General features: G+C 46.2%; 1 protein-coding gene across 3 annotated transcripts in view; it reads right to left on the minus strand.

Annotated features, from left to right (window-relative positions):
* The window catches only part of rbm10 (RNA binding motif protein 10), a 77,393-nt gene extending 63,682 nt beyond the window's left edge, over positions 1-13,711 (minus strand). For 2 of the 3 annotated variants that reach the window (XM_031803877.1, XM_031803876.1), the window contains exons 1-4: positions 13,666-13,711; positions 7,942-8,118; positions 7,770-7,845; positions 6,580-6,653 (exon numbers count right to left, since the gene is read on the minus strand). In XM_031803877.1, coding sequence (XP_031659737.1) covers positions 6,580-6,653; positions 7,770-7,845; positions 7,942-8,109 — 318 coding nt within the window. In that variant the 5' untranslated portion in view covers positions 8,110-8,118; positions 13,666-13,711. Of the gene's footprint in view, positions 1-6,579; positions 6,654-7,769; positions 7,846-7,941; positions 8,119-13,665 lie in introns of those variants that run through there. The other variant, XM_031803878.1, reaches the window with a different exon arrangement.
* Between the last annotated feature and the right edge of the window lie 9,857 nt (positions 13,712-23,568).

Here is a 23,568-nt window from a genome sequence, read left to right on the forward strand (position 1 = left end):
AGGGGACCCTGGTCCCAGCGTTAACCAGCCCTACAAGGGGACCCTGGTCCCAGCGTTAACCAGCCCTACAAGGGGACCCTGGTCCCAGCGTTAACCAGCCTGCCCTACAAGGGGACCCTGGTCCCAGCGTTAACCAGCCCTACAAGGGGACCCTGGTCCCAGCGTTAACCAGCCCTACAAGGGGACCCTGGTCCCAGCGTTAACCAGCCTGACAAGGGGACCCTGGTCCCAGTGTTAACCAGCCTGCCCTACAAGGGGACCCTGGTCCCAGCGTTAACCAGCCCTACAAGGGGACCCTGGTCCCAGCGTTAACCTGCCCTACAAGGGGACCCTGGTCCCAGCGTTAACCAGCCCTACAAGGGGACCCTGGTCCCAGCGTTAACTAGCCTGACAAGGGGACCCTGGTCCCAGTGTTAACCAGCCTGCCCTACAAGGGGACCCTGGTCCCAGTGTTAACCAGCCTGCCCTACAAGGGGACCCTGGTCCCAGTGTTAACCAGCCTGCCCTACAAGGGGACCCTGGTCCCAGCGTTAACCAGCCCTACAAGGGGACCCTGGTCCCAGCGTTAACCTGCCCTACAAGGGGACCCTGGTCCCAGCGTTAACCAGCCTGCCCTACAAGGGGACCCTGGTCCCAGCGTTAACCAGCCCTACAAGGGGACCCTGGTCCCAGTGTTAACCAGCCCTACAAGGGACCCTGGTCCCAGCGTTAACCAGCCTGCCCTACAAGGGGACCTTGGTCCCAGCGTTAACCAGCCTGCCCTACAAGGGGACCTTGGTCCCAGCGTTAACCAGCCTGCCCTACAAGGGGACCCTGGTCCCAGCGTTAACCAGCCCTACAAGGGGACCCTGGTCCCAGCGTTAACCAGCCCTACAAGGGGACCCTGGTCCCAGCGTTAACCAGCCCTACAAGGGGACCCTGGTCCCAGCGTTAACCAGCCCTACAAGGGGACCCTGGTCCCAGCGTTAACCAGCCTGCCCTGCAAGGGACCCTGGTCCCAGCGTTAACCAGCCTGCCCTACAAGGGGACCCTGGTCCAAGCGTTAACCAGCCCTACAAGGGGACCCTGGTCCCAGCGTTAACCAGCCCTACAAGGGGACCTTGGTCCCAGCGTTAACCAGCGTGCCCTACGAGGGGACCCTGGTCCCAGCGTTAACCAGCCTGCCCTACAGGGGGACCCTGGTCCCAGCGTTAACCAGCCTGCCCTACAAGGGGACCCTGGTCCCAGCGTTAACCAGCCCTACAAGGGGACCCTGGTCCCAGCGTTAACCAGCCCTACAAGGGGACCCTGGTCCCAGCGTTAACCAGCCCTACAAGGGGACCCTGGTCCCAGCGTTAACCAGCCTGACAAGGGGACCCTGGTCCCAGTGTTAACCAGCCTGCCCTACAAGGGGACCCTGGTCCCAGCGTTAACCAGCCCTACAAGGGGACCCTGGTCCCAGCGTTAACCAGCCTGACAAGGGGACGCTGGTCCCAGCGTTAACCAGCCTGCCCTACAAGGGGACCCTGGTCCCAGCGTTAACCAGCCTACCCTACAAGGGGACCCTGGTCCCAGCGTTAACCAGCCTGACAAGGGGACGCTGGTCCCAGAGTTAACCAGCCTACCCTACAAGGGGACCCTGGTCCCAGCGTTAACCAGCCTGCCCTACAAGCAGCAGAAAGTGATCAGAATGAGCAGTAGAGGGGACAGCAGGTGGGTCTGTGGTTAACCCCTCCACATCATGTCATAATGTATCCCATGTTTCTCTGTATAACGCCATCCAGGTATAGAAGGGAAGACGCCCATGACTCCACCCCTCCTGAACCCCCCCCAGACCCCATTCACCCCCCTTCCCTCAGAGAGAGGGATAGAGCGAGGGGGGAAGAGGGAGCGGGATAGAGCGAGGGGGGGAGAGGGATAGAGCGAGGGGGGGGGGATAGAGCGAGGGGGGGAGAGGGATAGAGCGAGGGGGGGAGAGGGATAGAGCGAGGGGGGGAGAGGGATAGAGCAAGGGGGTAAGAGGGATAGAGCGAGGGGGGAAAGAGAGAGGGATAGAGCAAGGGGGGAAAGAGTGAGGGATAGAGCAAGGGGGAAAGAGAGAGGGATAGAGCGAGGGGTGGGAGAGAGAGGGATAGAGCGAGGGGTGGAGAGAGAGGGATAGAGCGAGGGGTGGAGAGAGAGGGATAGAGCGAGGGGTGGAGAGAGAGGGATAGAGCGAGGGGTGGAGAGAGAGGGATAGAGCGAGGGGTGGAGAGAGAGGGATAGAGCGAGGGGTGGAGAGAGAGGGATAGAGCGAGGGTGGAGAGAGAGGGATAGAGCGAGGGGTGGAGAGAGAGGGATAGAGCGAGGGGTGGAGAGAGAGGGATAGAGCGAGGGGTGGAGAGAGAGGGATAGAGCGAGGGGTGTGAGAGAGAGGGATAGAGCGAGGGGTGGGAGAGAGAAGGATAGAGTGAGGGGTGGGAGAGAGAAGGATAGAGCGAGAGGTGGGAGAGAGAAGGATAGAGCGAGGGGTGGGAGAGAGAGGGATAGAGCGAGGGGTGGAGAGAGAGGGATAGAGCGAGGGGGGAAAGAGAGAGGGATAGAGTGAGGGGTGGGAGAGAGAGGGATAGAGCGAGGGGTGGGAGAGAGAGGGATAGAGCGAGGGGAGAGAGAGAAAGGGATAGAGCGAGGGGGGAAAGAGAGAGGGATAGAGAGAGGGGTGGGAGAGAGAGGGATAGAGCGAGGGGTGGGAGAGAGGGATAGAGCGAGGGTTGGGAGAGAGAGGGATAGAGCGAGGGGGGGAAGAGAGAGGGATAGAGCGAGGGGTGGGAGAGAGAGGGATAGAGCGAGGGGAGAGAGAAAGGGATAGAGCGAGGGGGGAAAAGAGAGAGGGATAGAGCGAGGGGGGAAAGAGAGAGGGATAGAGCGAGGGGGGAAAGAGAGAGGGATAGAGAGAGGGGTGGGAGAGAGAGGGATAGAGCGAGGGGTGGGAGAGAGAGGGATAGAGCGAGGGTTGGGAGAGAGAGGGATAGAGCGAGGGGGGGAAGAGAGAGGGATAGAGCAAGGGGTGGGAGAGAGAGGGATAGAGCGAGGGGTGGGAGAGAGAGGGATAGAGCGAGGGGTGGGAGAGAGGTGTCATAGGGTTTTGAAGTCCTCTGAAAGAAGGTAAAAAAGAGAGCGAGGAGAGAGAGTGAAAAGGGTCTGATGTGCATTGGTGTGTCAAGACAGTTATACCACAGACCACATCAGCATCATTTATACCACAGACCACATCAGCATCATTTATATCACAGACCACATCAGCATCATTTATACCACATCAGCATCATTTATATCACAGACCACATCAGCATCATTTATACCACAGACCACATCAGCATCATTTACACCACAGACCACATCAGCATCATTTATACCACAGACCACATCAGCATCATTTATACCACAGACCACATCAGCATCATTTATACCACAGACCACATCAGCATCATTTATACCACAGACCACATCAGCATCATTTATACCACAGACCACATCAGCATCATTTATACCACAGACCACATCAGCATCATTTACACCACAGACCACATCAGCATCATTTATATCACAGACCACATCAGCATCATTTATACCACAGACCACATCAGCATCATTTATACCACAGACCACATCAGCATCATTTACACCACAGACCACATCAGCATCATTTATACCACATCAGCATCATTTATACCACAGACCACATCAGCATCATTTACACCACAGACCACATCAGCATCATTTATACCACAGACCACATCAGCATCATTTATACCACAGACCACATCAGCATCATTTATACCACAGACCACATCAGCATCATTTATACCACAGACCACATCAGCATCATTTATACCACAGACCACATCAGCATCAGTTATACCACAGATCACATCAGCATCAATTATACCACAACACATCAGCATCAATTATACCACAGACACACATCAGCATCAATTAGACCACATCAGCATCATTTATATCACAGACCACATCAGCATAATTTATACCACAGACCACATCGGCATCATTTACACCACAGACCACATCAGCATAATTTATACCACATACCACATCAGCATCATTTACACCACAGACCACATCAGCATCATTATACCACAGACCACATCAGCATCATTTATACCACAGACCACATCAGCATCATTTATACCACAGACCACATCAGCATCATTTATACCACAGACCACATCAGCATCATTTATACCACAGACCACATCAGCATCATTTATACCACAGACCACATCAGCATCAGTTATACCACAGATCACATCAGCATCAATTATACCACAGACACACATCAGCATCAATTATATCACAGACCACATCAGCATCATTTATACCACAGACCACATCAGCATCATTTACACCACAGACCACATCAGCATCATTTACACCACAGACCACATCAGCATCATTTATACCACATCAGCATCATTTACACCACAGACCACATCAGCATCATTTATACCACAGACCACATCAGCATCATTTATACCACAGACCACATCAGCATCATTTATACCACAGACCACATCAGCATCATTTATACCACAGACCACATCAGCATCAGTTATACCACAGATCACATCAGCATCAATTATACCACAACACATCAGCATCAATTATACCACAGACACACATCAGCATCAATTATACCACATCAGCATCATTTATATCACAGACCACATCAGCATCATTTATACCACAGACCACATCGGCATCATTTACACCACAGACCACATCAGCATAATTTATACCACATACCACATCAGCATCATTTACACCACAGACCAAATCATCATCATTTATACCACAGACCACATCAGCATCATTTATACCACAGACCACATCAGCATCATTTATACCACAGACCACATCAGCATCATTTATACCACAGACCACATCAGCATCATTTATACCACAGACCACATCAGCATCATTTATACCACAGACCACATCAGCATCATTTACACCACAGACCACATCAGCATCATTTATACCACAGACCACATCAGCATCATTTACACCACAGACCACATCAGCATCATTTATACCACATCAGCATCATTTATACCACAGACCACATCAGCATCATTTACACCACAGACGACATCAGCATCATTTATACCACAGACCACATCAGCATCATTTATACCACAGACCACATCAGCATCAATTATACCACAGACACACATCAGCATCAATTATACCACATCAGCATCATTTATATCACAGACCACATCAGCATCATTTATACCACAGACCACATCGGCATCATTTACACCACAGACCACATCAGCATAATTTATACCACATACCACATCAGCATCATTTACACCACAGACCAAATCATCATCATTTATACCACAGACCACATCAGCATCATTTATACCACAGACCACATCAGCATCATTTATACCACAGACCACATCAGCATCATTTATACCACAAACCACATCAGCATAATTTATACCACAGACCACATCAGCATCATTTATACCACAGACCACATCAGCATTATTTACACCACAGACCACATCAGCATCATTTACACCACAGACCACATCAGCATCATTTATACCACATCAGCATCATTTATACCACAGACCACATCAGCATCATTTACACCACAGACCACATCAGCATCATTTATACCACAGACCACATCAGCATCATTTATACCACAGACCACATCAGCATCATTTATACCACAGACCACATCAGCATCATTTATACCAGACCACATCAGCATCATTTATACCACAGACCACATCAGCATCAGTTATACCACAGATCACATCAGCATCAATTATACCACAACACATCAGCATCAATTATACCACAGACACACATCAGCATCAATTATACCACATCAACATCATTTATATCACAGACCACATCAGCATCATTTATACCACAGACCACATCGGCATCATTTACACCAGACCACATCAGCATAATTTATACCACATACCACATCAGCATCATTTACACCACAGACCAAATCATCATCATTTATACCACAGACCACATCAGCATCATTTATACCACAGACCACATCAGCATCATTTATACCACAGACCACATCAGCATCATTTATACCACAGACCACATCAGCATCATTTATACCACAGACCACATCAGCATCAGTTATACCACAGATCACATCAGCATCAATTATACCACAGACACACATCAGCATCAATTATACCACATCAGCATCAATTATACCACATCAGCATCAATTATACCACAGACACACATCAGCATCAATTATACCACATCAGCATCAATTATACCACATCAGCATCAAATATACCACACCAAATCAGCATCAATTATACCACATCAGCATCAAATATACCACACCAAATCAGCATCAATTATACCACATCAGCATCAAATATACCACACCAAATCAGCATCAATTATACCACAGACACACATCAGCATCAAATATACTACAGACATTAATCAGCATCAGAAAAGACAGGTGTGTGTGTGTGTTTGTGTCTCAGTGTGTGTGTGTGTGTGCCTGTTTGTGCGTGTGTGTAGAGTGACCTGATTGGTCTCCATCCAGCGGCAGGCCTCCTGTATGTGATTAAACTCCACGAAGGCGAATCCACGGCTCTGACCTGGTCACCACGCCAACCAGCCAGCGCCATGGCAACCCAACAACAACAACATAATGCAGTGTCGGGTTAGTGCTTTAGAGAGAGAGGAGAGGAGGAGAGAGAGGAGAGAGGAGAGATGAGAGAGGAGAGAAGAGAGAGGAGAGTGAGAGGAGAGAGAGAGAGGTGAGAGAGGGAGAAGAGAGAGGGGAGAGAGAGCGGGGGAGGAGAGAGGAGAGAGAGGGAGGGGAGAGAGGGGAGAGAGATGGGAGAGGAGAGGGGGAGAGAGAGAGAAGAGAGATGAGAGGAGAGGGGGGAGAGAGAGAGAGAGAGAGAGAGAGAGGAGAGAAGGGAGAGAGGGGAGAAGAGAGGGAGGGGAGAGAGAGAGAGGGGAGACAGGGGAGAAGAGGGAGGGGAGAGGGGAGAAGAGAGAGAAGAGAGAGGGGGGGAGAGAGAGAGAGAGAGAGAGGTGAGAAGAGAGAGGGGAGAGAGAGCGGGGGAGGAGAGAGAAGAGAGATGAGAGAGAGGGGGTGAGAGAGAGGAGAGAAGGGAGAAGAGAGAGATAGGGGAGACAGGGGAGAAGAGAGGGAGGGGAGAGGGGAGAAGAGAGAGAAGAGAGAGAGGGGGGAGAGAGAGAGGAGAAAGAAGAGAGAGAAGAGAGAGAGGGGAGAGAGAGAGAGAAGAGAGAGGAGAGAGAGGAGAGAAAGGAGAGAAGAGAGGGGAGAGGAGAAGGGGAGAGAGAGAGAGGGGAGAGGAGGGGGAGAGAGAGAGAGGGGAGAGGAGAGGGGGAGAGAGGGGAGAGGAGAGGGAGGGGAGAGAGGAGGAGAGAGAAGAGAGAGGGGAGAGAGAGAGGAGGGAGAAGAGAGAGGAGGGAGAAGAGAGGAGAAAGAGGGAGGGGAGAGAGGGGAGAGGGAGGGGAGAGAGAGGGGAGAAGAGAAGGAGGGGAGAAGAGAGAGAGAAGAGAGAGAGAGGGGGGGGAGAGAGAGAGAGAGAGAGAGAGAGAGAGAGAGAGAGAGGAGAGAGAAGGGAGAGAGAGGAGGGAGAAGAGAGAGGAGGGGAGAGAGGGGAGAGGGAGGGGAGAGAGAGAGGGGAGAGAGAGAGAAAGAGAGAGAGAGAGGGGGGAGATGAGATCAGTCTCACCTGAAGACTTGTTTGTCATCAGGCGAATCATAACCTCTGTTGGGTCAATCCCCTGGTCCTGAAGCTGGGCACGGATCTACACACACACATCAAACCTCAATGATAGCACACATAAACCACATTTTATCATCTGCAGACACACACACACACACACACACAAACACACACACACCTCGTTGGCAGTAGCGTTGGGTGGCAGCATGCGTAACATGATGATGTTGGAGGGTCTCTGGTTGAGGTCCAGGAGGTCTGGTCTGTAGTCCATCTGAACTGGGTGCTCTATACAGGAAGAGGAGGGATCTGGACCCCCACCACCACGCTCCTCAACGGGACAGCCCATGGAGAAACCCTATGGAGATATTAGTACCAGAGTCATAGGTTACTTCTACTACAGTCACTACTGCCGGGCTGGTACTGTATAACCAACAGTTAGTTATTGAACATAAAAAACATCCCTTATTTTCATAAGTATTCAGACCCTTCGCTGTGAGACTCGAAATTGAGGTGCATCCTGTTTCCATTGATCATCCTTGAGATGTTTCTACAACTTGACTAGAGTCCATATGTGGTAAATTCAATTGATTGGACATGATTTGGAAAGGCACACACCTGTCTATATAAGGTCCCACAGTTGACAGTGCATGTCAGAGCAAAAACCAAGACATGAGGTTGAAGGAATTGTCCGTAGAGATCCGAGACAGGATTGTGTCTAGGCTGAGATCTGGGGAAGGGTGCCAAAACATTGCTAAAGCATTGAAGGTCCCCAAGAACACAGTGGCCTCCATCATTCTTAAATGGAAGAAGTTTGGAACCACCAAGACTCTTCCTACATGCGCTTAACTAGTCAACGTCGCCATGACATCATCTACAAGCGTGATCACGGACGTAGGGATCCGGTTGCTAGGCAACGGTCTGTTAAAGAGTTGCTAGCTCTCGTCTAAAATCTCAAATTAAATACATAACGCAATTCCAACCACAAAAAAAATTGTCTTAGCTTTGAGCTTTAAATTCAACATATTGCCTAGATAACAGCTAAAATGTCTGTTTTTTGCCAGCAACACAGTTAAGGTCACCAACACTCTGAGTGACATGAAAACAGCCTAACCAGCTCTGCTAAGGCGAGTAAAATGGTCAGAGTAGGTTGTTCTCTCATTTATGTCTGGAAGTAGCTAACCTTCACCAGTTAGCTTGAGCGCTTGACTGCCTTTGTGAGGTTTGACTCTCGGATCAACCCTCCTCCTCCTCCTCCGCCAGAGTGTCCAGTGTGAACTCTGAATTTACAACCTGACAACGCTCTGAATTTACAATCTGACAACACTCTGAATTTACAACCTGACAACGCTCTGAATTTACAACCTGACAACGCTCTGAATGTACAATCTGACAACACTCTGAATTTACAACCTGACAACGCTCTGAATTTACAATCTGACAACACTCTGAATTTACAACCTGACAACGCTCTGAATGTACAATCTGACAACACTCTGAATTTACAACCTGACAACGCTCTGAATGTACAATCTGACAACGCTCTGAATTTACAAATGGACAGGGCGCACTCTCAAACACACACTAGATTGCCGAATGGAACCCAGACTAGAGGAGAAGGTCGAAGGAGAGGAACGTTATCTATAGAGACCGGTACACAGACTAGAGAAGGTCGAAGGAGAGGAACATTAGCTAAAGAGACCGGTACACAGACGAGAGAAGGTTGAAGGAGAGGAACATTAGCGATAGAGACCGGTACCCAGACTAGAGAAGGTCGAAGGAGAGGAACGTTATCTATAGAGACCGGTACACAGACTAGAGAAGGTCGAAGGAGAGGAACATTAGCTAAAGAGACTGGTACCCAGACTAGAGAAGGGCGAAGGAGAGGAACGTTAGCTAAAGAGACCGGTACCCAGACTAGAGAAGGTCGAAGGAGAGGAACGTTAGCTAAAGAGACCGGTACCCAGACTAGAGAAGAGCGAAGGAGAGGAACGTTAACTAAAGAGACCAGTACCCAGACTAGAGAAGAGCGAAGGAGAGGAACATTAGCTAAAGAGACCGGTACCCAGGACTAGAGAAGGGCGAAGGAGAGGAACGTTATCTATAGAGACCGGTACACAGACTAGAGAAGGTTGAAGGAGAGGAACATTAGCTATAGAGACCGGTACACAGACTGGAAGAGAAGGTCAAAGGAGAGGAACATTAGCTATAGAGACCGGTACACAGACTGGAAGAGAAGGTCGAAGGAGAGGAACATTAGCTAAAGAGACTGGTCCCAGACTAGAGAAGGGCGAAGGAGAGGAACGTTAGCTAAAGAGACCGGTACCCAGACTAGAGAAGGGCGAAGGAGAGGAACGTTAGCTAAAGAGACCGGTACCCAGACTAGAGAAGAGCGAAGGAGAGGAACGTTAACTAAAGAGACCGGTACCCAGACTAGAGAAGAGCGAAGGAGAGGAACATTAGCTAAAGAGACCGGTACCCAGACTAGAGAAGGGCGAAGGAGAGGAACGTTAACTAAAGAGACCGGTACCCAGACTAGAGAAGAGCGAAGGAGAGGAACGTTAGCTAAAGAGACCGGTACCCCTGACTAGAGAAAAGCGAAGGAGAGGAACGTTAGCTAAAGAGACCGGTACCCAGACTAGAGAAGAGCGAAGGAGAGGAACGTTAACTAAAGAGACCGGTACCCAGACTAGAGAAGAGCGAAGGAGAGGAACATTAGCTAAAGAGACCGGTACCCAGACTAGAGAAGGGCGAAGGAGAGGAACGTTAACTAAAGAGACCGGTACCCAGACTAGAGAAGAGCGAAGGAGAGGAACGTTAGCTAAAGAGACCGGTACCCCTGACTAGACTGAAGACTGGACGGCCAGGCATTCATGCAGTCGGGTATGTTTCTGAGGTAATACGAACTCTTAACAACGTGATGAAACTTTGTTGCTCCTTGCTGAAACAAGAAACTAGCAAACAAGTCTTCGGGTTGCCTAGGCAGTGCTCCCTCACAATGCAGTAGCAGACATAGAAATAGCAATGTGACTGGTAAACTCATGGGTACACTCGCAATGGCTGCCTGGTATTTTTTTATTTTTTTATTTATTATTTTGCTCCTATGGGTACACTTCCTGCTTTGCTCCTATGGGTACACTTCCTGCTTTGCTCCTATGGGTACACTTCCTGCTTTGCTCCTATGGGTACACTTCCTGCTTTGCTCCTTTGGGTACACTTCCTGCTTTGCTCCTATGGGTACACTTCCTGCTTTGCTCCTATGGGTACACTTCCTGCTTTGCTCCGATGGGTACACTCGCAATGGACACAAGTCCACCCATTATGACATCATTGAGTTGAATGAGGACACCAGTCCATCCATTATGACATCATTGAGTTGAATGGGGACACCAGTCCACCCATTATGACATCAATGAGTTGAATGGGGATGCCAGTCCACCCATTATTACATCATTGAGTTGAATGGGGACACCAGTCCACCCATTATGACTTCATTGAGTTGAATGGGGACACCAGTCCACCCATTATGACATCATTGTGTTGAATGGGGATGCCAGTCCACCCATTATGACATCATTGAGTTGAATGGGGACACCAGTCAACCCATTATGACATCATTGAGTTGAATGGGGACACCAGTCCACCCATTATGACATCATTGAGTTGAATGGGGACACCAGTCCACCCATTATGACATCATTGAGTTGAATGGGGACACCAGTCCACCCATTATGACATCATTGAGTTGAATGGGGACGCCAGTCCACCCATTATGACATCATTGAGTTGAATGGGGACACCAGTCCACCCATTATGACATCATTGTGTTGAATGGGGATGCCAGTCCACCCATTATGACATCATTGAGTTGATGTACTATTCATTCTAGTTTTTGGCAGCACATGCAGTCAGGAACCAAGGAGATAATTTGTCAAAATAAATAAAGATTTGAGCGGTTATTAGGGAGACCGCGGTCATTTGGCTGGCCAATTAACATCATCCCAAATTCCATGACCTTCACAACACTACTACTAATACTAGCTATCAACACTAATACTAGCTACTACAATCAATAGTACTATTTCTACAGTACTACTATCAACACTACTACTACTACTAGCTATCAACACTACTACTAGCTACTACAATCAATAGTACTATTTCTACAGTAGTACCATCAACACTACTACTAATACTAGCTATCGACACTACTACTAATACTAGCTATCAACACTACTACTAATACTAGATATCAACACTACTACTAATACTAGCTACTACAATCAATAGTACTATTTCTACAGTAGTACCATCAACACTACTACTAGCTATCAACACTACTACTAGCTACTACAATCAATAGTACTATTTCTACAGTAGTACCATCAACACTACTACTACTACTAGCTATCGACACTACTACTAATACTAGCTATCAACACTAATACTAGCTACTACAATCAATAGTACTATTTCTACAGTAGTACCATCAACACTACTACTAATACTAGCTATCGACACTACTACTAATACTAGCTATCAACACTAATACTAGCTACTACAATCAATAGTACTATTTCTACAGTAGTACCATCAACACTACTACTACTACTAGCTATCAACACTAATACTAGCTACTACAATCAATAGTACTATTTCTACAGTAGTACCATCAACACTACTACTGATACTAGCTATCAACACTACTACTAATACTAGATATCAACACTACTACTACTACTACTACTAGCTACTACAATCAATAGTACTATTTCTACAGTAGTACCATCAACACTACTACTACTACTAGCTATCAACACTACTACTAATACTAGCTATCAACACTACTACTAATACTAGCTATCAACACTACTACTAGCTACTACAATCAATAGTACTATTTCTACAGTAGTACCATCAACACTACTACTACTACTAGCTATCAACACTAATACTAGCTACTACAATCAATAGTGCTATTTCTACAGTAGTACTATCAACACTACTACTAATACTAGCTATCAACACTACTACTAATACTACAATCAATAGTACTATTTCTACAGTAGTACCATCAACACTACTACTACTACTAGCTAACACTACTACTACTACTACAATCAATAGTACTATTTCTACAGTAGTACCATCAACACTACTACTGATACTAGCTATCAACACTACTACTACTACTACTACTAGCTATCAACACTACTACTAGCTACTACAATCAATAGTACTATTTCTACAGTAGTACCATCAACACTACTACTAATACTAGCTATCAACACTACTACTAGCTACTACAATCAATAGTACTATTTCTACAGTAGTACCATCAACACTACTACTACTACTAGCTATCAACACTAATACTAGCTACTGCAATCAATAGTACTATTTCTACAGTAGTACCATCAACACTACTACTAATACTAGCTATCGACACTACTACTACTACTAGCTACTGCAATCAATAGTACTATTTCTACAGTAGTACCATCAACACTACTACTGATACTAGCTATCAACACTACTACTAATACTAGCTATCAACACTACTACTACTACTAATACTAGCTACTACAATCAATAGTACTATTTCTACAGTAGTACCATCAACACTACTACTAATACTAGCTATCGACACTACTACTACTACTAGCTATCAACACTACTACTACTACTAGCTATCAACACTACTACTACTACTAGCTATCAACACTACTACTACTACTAGCTATCAACACTACTACTAGCTACTACAATCAATAGTACTATTTCTACAGTAGTACCATCAACACTACTACTACTTCAGTAAAAACTAGTTTTCCGTCTATTATATATGGTTGAGAATCCTAAAATACACCTCCCCCTGGATCAGTGGATGTAGCAGGCAGCCCACCTTTCTCTTCCCTAGTCCTCCTCCTCTGGGGAACCTCTCCTCCTCCCCTGGTCCTCCTCCTCTGGGGAACCTCTCCTCCTCCCCTGGTCCTCCTCCTCTGGGGAACCTCTCCTCCTCCTCTAGTCCTCCTCCTCTGAGGAACCTCTCCTCCCCTGGTCCTCCTCCTCTGGGGAACCTCTCCTCCTCCCCTGATCCTCCTCCTCTGGGGAACCTCTCCTCCTCTGGTCCTCCTCTGAGGAACCTCTCCTCCCCTGGTCCTCCTCCTCTGGGGAACCTCTCCTCCTCCCCTGGTCCTCCTCCTCTGGGGAACCTCTCCTCCTCCCCTGGTCCTCCTCCTCTGGGGAACCTCTCCTCCTCCCCTGGTCCTCCTCCTCTGGGGAACCTCTCCTCCTCCCCTGGTCCTCCTCCTCTGAGGAACCTCTTCTCCCCTGGTCCTCCTCCTCTGGGGAACCTCTTCTCCTCCCCTAGTCCTCCTCCTCTGGGGAACCTCTCCTCCTCCCCTGGTCCTCCTCCTCTGAGGAACCTCTCCTCCTCCCCTGGTCCTCCTCCTCTGGGGAACCTCTCCTCTCTCTGCAGCCTGGGCAGGGCTACCTCTGGCTGGAGTAGGACCAGGGATCGAGGGGGACTGGATGATAGTATCCCTTTACCCACACGACCCGGACCGCACCCCTCCCCTCTCCCCCCACGCCTCTGACGGAACCCTGGCCGGTTGTCGTGGAGACGGCCCGGGGTCGCGAACTCCCGGACGCACGCCAGTCGGTCGACTTGGTCCCTGTGGCCGGAGGCAGCTCTGAAGTCATATCCTGTCCCCGGCTCCGCCTCTTCCTGTCCGTAGCCACGGTAGTCCATGTAGCGGTGGTCGGAGGAGCTGTTGCAGTCTCCCCGACCCACCCTTCTGTTAGAGGGAAGAGATGGAGAGACAGAGAGAGGGGGGGTTAAAGTATAGAAGAGACGACAGTAGGAACTCAGAGAGATAGAAAATAACTTACCTTCTGTCATAGTTCATACTGGTCCACTGACTGTCTGTTCGCTCTCCTCCTCCTCTCCTACAGTTGCAGCATTCCCACACTCTGAAACGCACAAAAGTCATACAGTACATTTAGTATGAAAACTGACAGATAGCTAGCTACAGTTTTACACAGTGACCTACCCACCAGGCCTAGCCCTAGGCATTTTGATAGGCCAGCTACAGTACAGGCAGTGAATGAGACCAATAGCTAAATCAAATCTAATTTTATTGGTAGCGTACACAGATTTGCAGATGTTATGGCAGGTGCAGCGAAACGCTAATGTTTCTAGCTCCATCAGTTCAGTAATACCTAATGCTTGTGTTTCTAGCTCCAACAGTACAGTAATACCTAATGCTTGTGTTTCTAGCTCCATCAGTTCAGTAATACCTAATGCTTGTGTTTCTAGCTCTATCAGTTCAGTAATACCTAATGCTTGTGTTTCTAGCTCCATCAGTACAGTAATATCTAACGCTTGTGTTTCTAGCTCCATCAGTTCAGTAATACCTAATGCTTGTGTTTCTAGCTCCATCAGTTCAGTAATATCTAATGCTTGTGTTTCTAGCTCCATCAGTACAGTAATACCTAATGCTTGTGTTTCTAGCTCCATCAGTTCAGTAATATCTAATGCTTGTGTTTCTAGCTCCATCAGTACAGTAATATCTAATGCTTGTGTTTCTAGCTCCAACAGTACAGTAATATCTAATGCTTGTGTTTCTAGCTCCAACAGTAATATCTAATGCTTGTGTTTCTAGCTCCAACAGTACAGTAATATCTAATGCTTGTGTTTCTAGTTAACAGTACAGTAATATATAATGATTGTGTTTCTAGCTCCAACAGTAATATCTAATGCTTGTGTTTCTAGTTAACAGTACAGTAATATCTAATGCTTGTGTTTCTAGCTCCAACAGTACAGTAATATCTAATGCTTGTGTTTCTAGCTCCATCAGTACAGTAATATCTAATGCTTGTGTTTCTAGTTAACAGTACAGTAATATCTAATGCTTGTGTTTCTAGTTAACAGTACAGTAATATCTAATGCTTGTGTTTCTAGTTAACAGTACAGTAATATCTAATGCTTGTGTTTCTAGCTCCATCATTTCAGTAATATCTAATGCTTGTGTTTCTAGTTAACAGTTCAGTAATATCTAATGCTTGTGTTTCTAGCTCCATCAGTACAGCAATATATAATGCTTGTGTTTCTAGCTCCATCAGTTCAGTAATATCTAATGCTTGTGTTTCTAGCTCCATCAGTACAGTAATATCCGTAATTGCCTGTGGACACTGCCACATACGTCTCATGTCTGAGCTGCTAAATTGCGACTCCACTTTGTCTCTATACTGACATTTCGCTTGTTTGCTTGCCTTGCAGAGGAAATAAATACACTGTATATTCGGCCATAATCCCAAATCATCTTTCCATGTTTAAATGTGGTGGTTTCAGTTTTGAGCGAATGCCGCCAGCTATCCACGGTTAGGGACTGTAGAAAGCAGCCTCTAGCTATAGGTTACAGCAGGCCTAGAGTCAGAGAGAGACCACCCGTCCGTTGTGGGACCTAAATTACTAAAAGACTGTTGAATAGAGTATGAATCTAAATATTGGCCTCTTATACAGCAAGTGATAGCTATCAGCACACAAACAGAGTCGTTCAACACTGGCCAGAGAGACACTAGCTAGGTTCAGGTTGGTTGTCTACCTGCCGGAACATCGTGACACAGGCCGGTTCATGTAGTGTAATGCGCTGTTATAACAGACTACTGCTGTTAATGCTGTTACTGGTGTATGCGATGCTTCTATTTAGGTCACTGCTCCTCGAGTGGTATAGATAAGCAATAAACTGTCACTACAGTATGATATTGGGCAGGTTGATATAGAGATGATCTACTGTAGGTAGCCTGTAGGTAGCTACAGTACAGTACTGGGCAGGCAGACCTTTCTGTCCCCTGCAGAGACCTTGAATGACTCTCTCTCTAGCCATCTTGGCCCAAGGTGGTGTGAGAAACAGACATAACAAAGATATACAGTACAGATCGTAGTCTGGTATTTATGTTGTACTACTATGGTAATATTTTCCAGTTCCATTTGGGTTGTCTGCTACTATCTCTAGAGCAGGGGTGGGCAACTCCAGTCCAGAGAGTCGGGATGGACCGCTGGTGAATATCGACCAACCGGTACCGAGGAATACCATTTCTAGATGTCCGACACAAGAAACCACAACTGACTGAACGGTGCACTGATACACATAATCATATTGAACTGTAGCTAAATAGCTTGGATTGCATTCAAACATAATCGCGAAAGTAAACGTTATTAGAACGAGTATTATTCAGTCCCGGTCTATTAGCTAATGTAAACATGAAGAGCTCTAGGACCAGCCTTTGTTAACAGTTGAAAATAACAATCGACAATACAATTAATACTTTTTTTAACTCGACATTATTGTGCAAATTATAAATATCTTACCTTCCTCGAGTTCAAGTAAAATGTTTTTGGTGTAATGATATTGTTCTAGCTAGCTATATCTGCAGGTTTGTACTGCGAGATAGCGTTAGCTAGCTAGTTCGGTTCCAAGAAATAAAAATGGCTACCCTCAATGCACATAGGCGGATGTTGATAGTTGATTAGACTATCCGATTGGTGTACACAGCGCCGACGTAACTTTCTCCGTGAATATGATTGGGCGGCTGTGAATTAAGGTCCTTAGAACTACTGTCATCGAATAGCAGGACAGGACAGAATATCTATATTAATATGATCAAAATTAAAAAATAACATTTATTTTTTATAATTATGATAAATCTGGATTAAAAACTTTTGCCTGTTTGACTGTGTTATGCTTCTTTTATCCACTGCTACATGCTACTATTACATTTGCAAGTACTAGAACATATTACATTGTACTTTGTATTACAATACAATATATTACATACATATTACAATGTATCGCAATATATAGAATTACATTCAAACTCACACATCAGTAGGGCTGTGTTCCCCTACTGGCTGCCGAATTTGGCCTGCTGTGATTTTAGTTACCCCCCCCCCCCCAGTTTTCTGAGCATCATTTTTAAGGGGGGGGGGGGACATATTGTACAGTACTGTAAAAACACCAGCCAATCAGCTCCAAGTTATTTTTATTGTGTAAATCTGTTCCCATGCATTATAGAGAGATGTATGTGATCGTATATAAATGTAAGCAAGGTTTGAAATTATGTTTTAGTCAAATATATCTGTGTGGGATTTAGGTCAAATTGCAGTCTACAAATTATTTGTTATTATGTTCTGGGCCCCTGACCATCCCTGAAGGGCCCCTGATGATCCCTGAAGTAGGGTCTCCTTTAACTGGTTATAAAATACTGTTGCACACCACAACTGTCAGGCGTGTGCGTACTTGTGGAGAAGTCAGGTGCAGGAGAGCTGAGAATTGTGAACAGACAGATAAACAGACAGACGCAGCTGCGTCAAAAACCTCCAACAAGGCAAAGTGCAAAGCGCGTAAAAACAGTCACAAAACATAAATGTATAACAATTCAAACAAGCTTCGTGAAATAACACGGAAATAACGAATGCCAGCATGGCGCGTTACAAAACACAATTTCACACAAACCAACCATGTGTATGTGACCAATAACATCTGCTAACCATGTGTATGTGACCAATAACATCTGCTAACCATGTGACCATTAACATCTGCTAACCATGTGTATGTGACCAATAACATCTGCTAACCATGTGACCATTAACATCTGCTAACCATGTGTATGTGACCATTAACATCTGCTAACCATGTGTATGTGACCAATAGCATCTGCTAACCATGTGACCATTAACATCTGCTAACCATGTGTATGTGAACATTAACATCTGCTAACCATGTGTATGTGACCAATAACATCTGCTAACCATGTGACCATTAACATCTGCTAACCATGTGTATGTGACCATTAACATCTGCTAACCATGTGTATGTGACCAATAACATCTGCTAACCATGTGTATGTGACCAATAACATCTGCTAACCATGTGTATGTGACCATTAACATCTGCTAACCATGTGTATGTGACCTTTAACATCTACTAACCACGTGTATGTGACCAATAACATCTGCTAACCATCTGCTAACCATGTGACCAATAACATCTGATAACCACGTGTATGTGACCAATAACATCTGATAACCACGTGTATGTGACCATTAACATCTGCTAACCATGTGTATGTGACCAATAACATCTGCTAACCATGTGTATGTGACCAATAACATCTGCTAACCATGTGTATGTGACCAATAACATCTGCTAACCATGTGTATGTGACCAATAACATCTGCTAACCATCTGCTAACCATGTGACCAATAACATCTGCTAACCATGTGTATGTGACCAATAACATCTGATAACCACGTGTATGTGACCATTAACATCTGCTAACCATGTGTATGTGACCATTAACATCTGCTAACCATGTGTATGTGACCAATAACATCTGCTAACCATGTGTATGTGACCAATAACATCTGCTAACCATGTGTATGTGACCAATAACATCTGCTAACCATGTGTATGTGACCATTAACATCTGCTAACCATGTGTATGTGACCATTAACATCTACTAACCATGTGTATGTGACCATTAACATCTGCTAACCATGTGTATGTGACCATTAACATCTGCTAACCATGTGTATGTGACAAATAACATTTGATATGATTTGATCTGACCACCATCTAGTCATTGGTGCTTCCTGCTTTAATTTTTGCTTGTTAGCAGGAACCAGAAGGATATAATTATGGTCAGATTTGCCAAATGGAGGGAAAGGGAGAGCTTTGTATATATATTTGTGTGTAGAGTATACGTACGTGGTCCAGAGTTATTTTCCATCTGGTTGCACATGTGACGTGTTGATAGAAATGAGGTAAAACTGATTTAAGTTTCCCTGCATTAAAGTCTCCGGTTACTAGGAGTGCCGCCTCTGGGTGAGAGTTTTCTTGTTTGCTTATGGCAAAATACATCTCATTCAATGCTGTCTTGGTGCCAGCCTCTGACTGTTGGTATGTAAACAGCTACAAAGAATATAGACGAAAACTCTCTCGGTATGTAATGTGGTCTGCAGCTTATCATGAGAAACTCTACCTCAGGTGAGCAATGGCTCGAGACTTCCTTAGATATCGTGCACCAGCTGTTGTTTACAAAACGTTTCTTAAACAGAAGAAAACAGGGAGTGACCAACCTAAATAATGATTACACCCTAGATAAGCTAGATGCAGGCAAGAGTGTGCAAGGCGGTATTGAATGTGTCACTGTCTTGTCACCTTGATTACCACCAATTTCTCTCTCGACCTGTCAATCAAACTTTCATTTATAGGCTAGGTCAGTGTTTCCCAAACTTGGTTCTGACGACCCCATGGGGTGCCCGTTTTGGTTTTTGCCATAGCACTACACAGATTATACATATCATCAACTCATCATTAAGCTTTGGTGATGTAAATCAGCTGTGTAGTGCTAGCGCAACAAAAAAAACAATGAACTGTGTCCCCTTTGGAGTCCCCAGGACCCAGTTCGGGAAACACTGGGCTAGGTTGTAGCAACCTCATGACTGGTAAAGGGGAATTACATTATCATGTCGTCGGCTAAACCTATGGAGGTTACTGAACTGGGTGAATATGAATGACAGTAGCCTAAACCTATGGAGGTTACTGAACTGGGTGAATGGAATATGAATGACAGTAGCCTAAACCTATGGAGGTTACTGAACTGGGTGAATGGAATATGAATGACAGCCATCCAATATGCTGTCAAAGACAAAGGCCAATGTTGATTTTAAAAATAAATGGTCATCACTAATGTTGAACGACATGAACAGCCACTGACACACACACACACACACACACACACGCGTCTTACATGATCACACGTCTGCGGAGCTGGATCTAGGGCCCAAAGAAGCAGATAGAGTTATACTTCTTTATAAAATAGGGCTGAGGGGACGCAACTAAGAGTGAACATAACGAACAGGACTAACACTCTCTCATATGTAGTTGCAAGCAGACGCATGCAACGCACACACACACACACTTGGTTCATAACGTAAGACACCCCCCTCTGATTCCCAAGACGACTGTGTCATGTTAAAACCTAAAAGGTGTATTGTTCTACATGTGGCTAGGCCCAAATTCCCTTCAACAGCTTTCTCTCTATGAAATGCACTAGACAGCTGGGTTGACCAGGACAGGAAGCCACCGTAGACTGTTGGGATGAACCCCACCCTGTACATTCTCCATTCTTCTGTTTGGGATGAACCCCACCCTGTACATTCTCCATTCCTCTGTTTGGGATGAACCCCACCCTGTACATTCTCCATTCCTCTGTTTGGGATGAACCCCACCCTGTACATTCTCCATTCCTCTGTTTGGGATGAACCCCACCCTGTACATTCTCCATTCCTCTGTTTGGGATGAACCCCACCCTATACATTCTCCATTTCTCTGTTTGGGATGAACCCCACCCTGTACATTCTCCATTCCTCTGTTTGGGATGAACCCCACCCTGTACATTCTCCATTCCTCTGTTTGGGATGAACCCCACCCTGTACATTCTCCATTCCTCTGTTTGGGATGAACCCCATCCTGTACATTCTCCATTCCTCTGTTTGGGATGAACCCCACCCTGTACATTCTCCATTCCTCTGTTTGGGATGAACCCCACCCTGTACATTCTCCATTTCTCTGTTTGGGATGAACCCCACCCTGTACATTCCCCAATCCTCCTCCTCTAGGCCCCATTCCTCCTCACAGTTTCATATCAAACCCACCCTGGCCACATTATCTTAACACGTACACCCCTCTAGGCATTACCTATCCCCTACACCCCTCTAGGCATTGCCTAGCCCCTACACCCTCTAGGCATTACCTAGCCCCTACACCCTCCAGGCATTACCTAGCCCCTACACCCCTCCAGGCATTACCTAGCCCATACATCCTCTAGGCATTACCTAGCCCCTATACCCCTCCGGGCATTACCTAGCCCATACATCCTCTAGGCATTACCTAATCCCTACACCCCTCTAGGCATTACCTAGCCCCTACACCCCTCCAGGCATTACCTAGCCCCTACACCCCTCCAGGCATTACCTAGCCCATACTTCCTCTAGGCATTACCTAGCCCCTACACCCCTCTAGGCATTACCTAGCCAATACCCCCTAGGCATTGTGTCGTTATGTTGTGTTGCTAGCATGTTTTTGTCATGTTGTGTTGCTGTCATGTTGTGTTGCTACCATGTTGTGTTGCTGTCATGTTGTGTTGGTACCATGTTGTGGTGCTACCATGTTGTGTTGCAACCATGTTGTGTTTCTACCATGTTGTGCTGCTACCATGTTGTTGCCATGTTGCTACCATGTTGTGCTGCTACCATGTTGTTGTCATGTTGTGTTGCAACCATGTTGTGTTGCTACCATGTTGTGTTGCTACCATGTTGTTGCCATGTTGCTACCATGTTGTGCTGCTACCATGTTGTTGTCATGTGTTGCAACCATGTTGTGTTGCTACCATGTTGTGCTGCTACCATGTTGTCATGTTGTGTTGCAACCATGTTGTGTTGCTACCATGTTGTGCTGCTACCATGTTGTTGTCATGTTGTGTTGCTACCATGTTGTGTTGCTACCATGTTGTTGCCATGTTGCTACCATGTTGTGCTGCTACCATGTTGTTGTCATGTGTTGCAACCATGTTGTGTTGCTACCATGTTGTGCTGCTACCATGTTGTCATGTTGTGTTGCAACCATGTTGTGTTGCTACCATGTTGTGCTGCTACCATGTTGTTGTCATGTTGTGTTGCAACCATGTTGTGTTGCTACCATGTTCTGCTACCATGTTGTTGTCATGTCATTTTGCTACCATGTTGTTGTCATGTTTCTACCATGTTGTGTTGCTACAATGTTGTCATGTTGCTACCTTGTTGCTACCATGTTGTGTTGTTGTCATGTTGCTACCATGTTGTGTTGTTGTCATGTTTCTACCATGTTGTTGTCATGTTGCTACCATGTGTTGCTACCATGTTGTTATTGTCATGTTGCTACCATGTGTTGCTACCATGTTGTGTTGTTGTCATGTTGCTACCAAGTCATGTTGCTACCATGTGTTGTTGTCATGTTGCTACCATGTTGTGTTGTCATGTGTTGTCATGTTGCTACCATGTCATGTTGCTACCATGTTGTGTTGATGTCATGCTGCTACCATGTCATGTTGCTACCATGTGTTGCTACCATGTTGTGTTGTTGTCATGTTGCTACCATGTCATGTTACTACCATGTTGTGTTGATGTCATGTTGCTACCATGTCATGTCGCTACCATGTTGTGTTGTCATGTTGCTACCATGTGTTGCTACCATGTTGTGTTGTTGTCATGTTGCTACCATGTGTTGCTACCATGTTGTGTTGTTGTCATGTTGCTACCATGTCATGCTGCTACCATGTCATGTTGCTACCATGTTGTTGTCTTAGGTCTTTTTTTTTTCTTCCCATTTTTTCTCCCCAATTTCCTGGTATCCAATTGATAGTTACAATCTTGTCTCATCACTGCAACTCCCATACAGACTCGGGAGAGGAGATGGTCGAGAGCCATGCGTCTTCCGAAACACAACCCAACCCAGTTGCACTGCTTCTTGACACAATGCCCACTTACCGGAAGCCAGCCGCACCAATGTGTCGGAGGAAACACCGTAACACCTGCCGACCGTGTCAGCGTGCACTGCGCCCGCCACAGGAGTCGCTAGAGCACGATGGGACAAGGACATCCCTGCCGGCAAAACCCTCTCTAACCCGGACGACACTGGGCCAATTGTGCGCCGCCCCATGGGCCTCCCGGTGGCAGCCGGCTGCGACAGAGCCTGGAC

This window comes from Oncorhynchus kisutch, linkage group LG24 (genome assembly GCF_002021735.2).
Source record: "Oncorhynchus kisutch isolate 150728-3 linkage group LG24, Okis_V2, whole genome shotgun sequence".
NCBI lineage: Eukaryota > Metazoa > Chordata > Actinopteri > Salmoniformes > Salmonidae > Oncorhynchus > Oncorhynchus kisutch.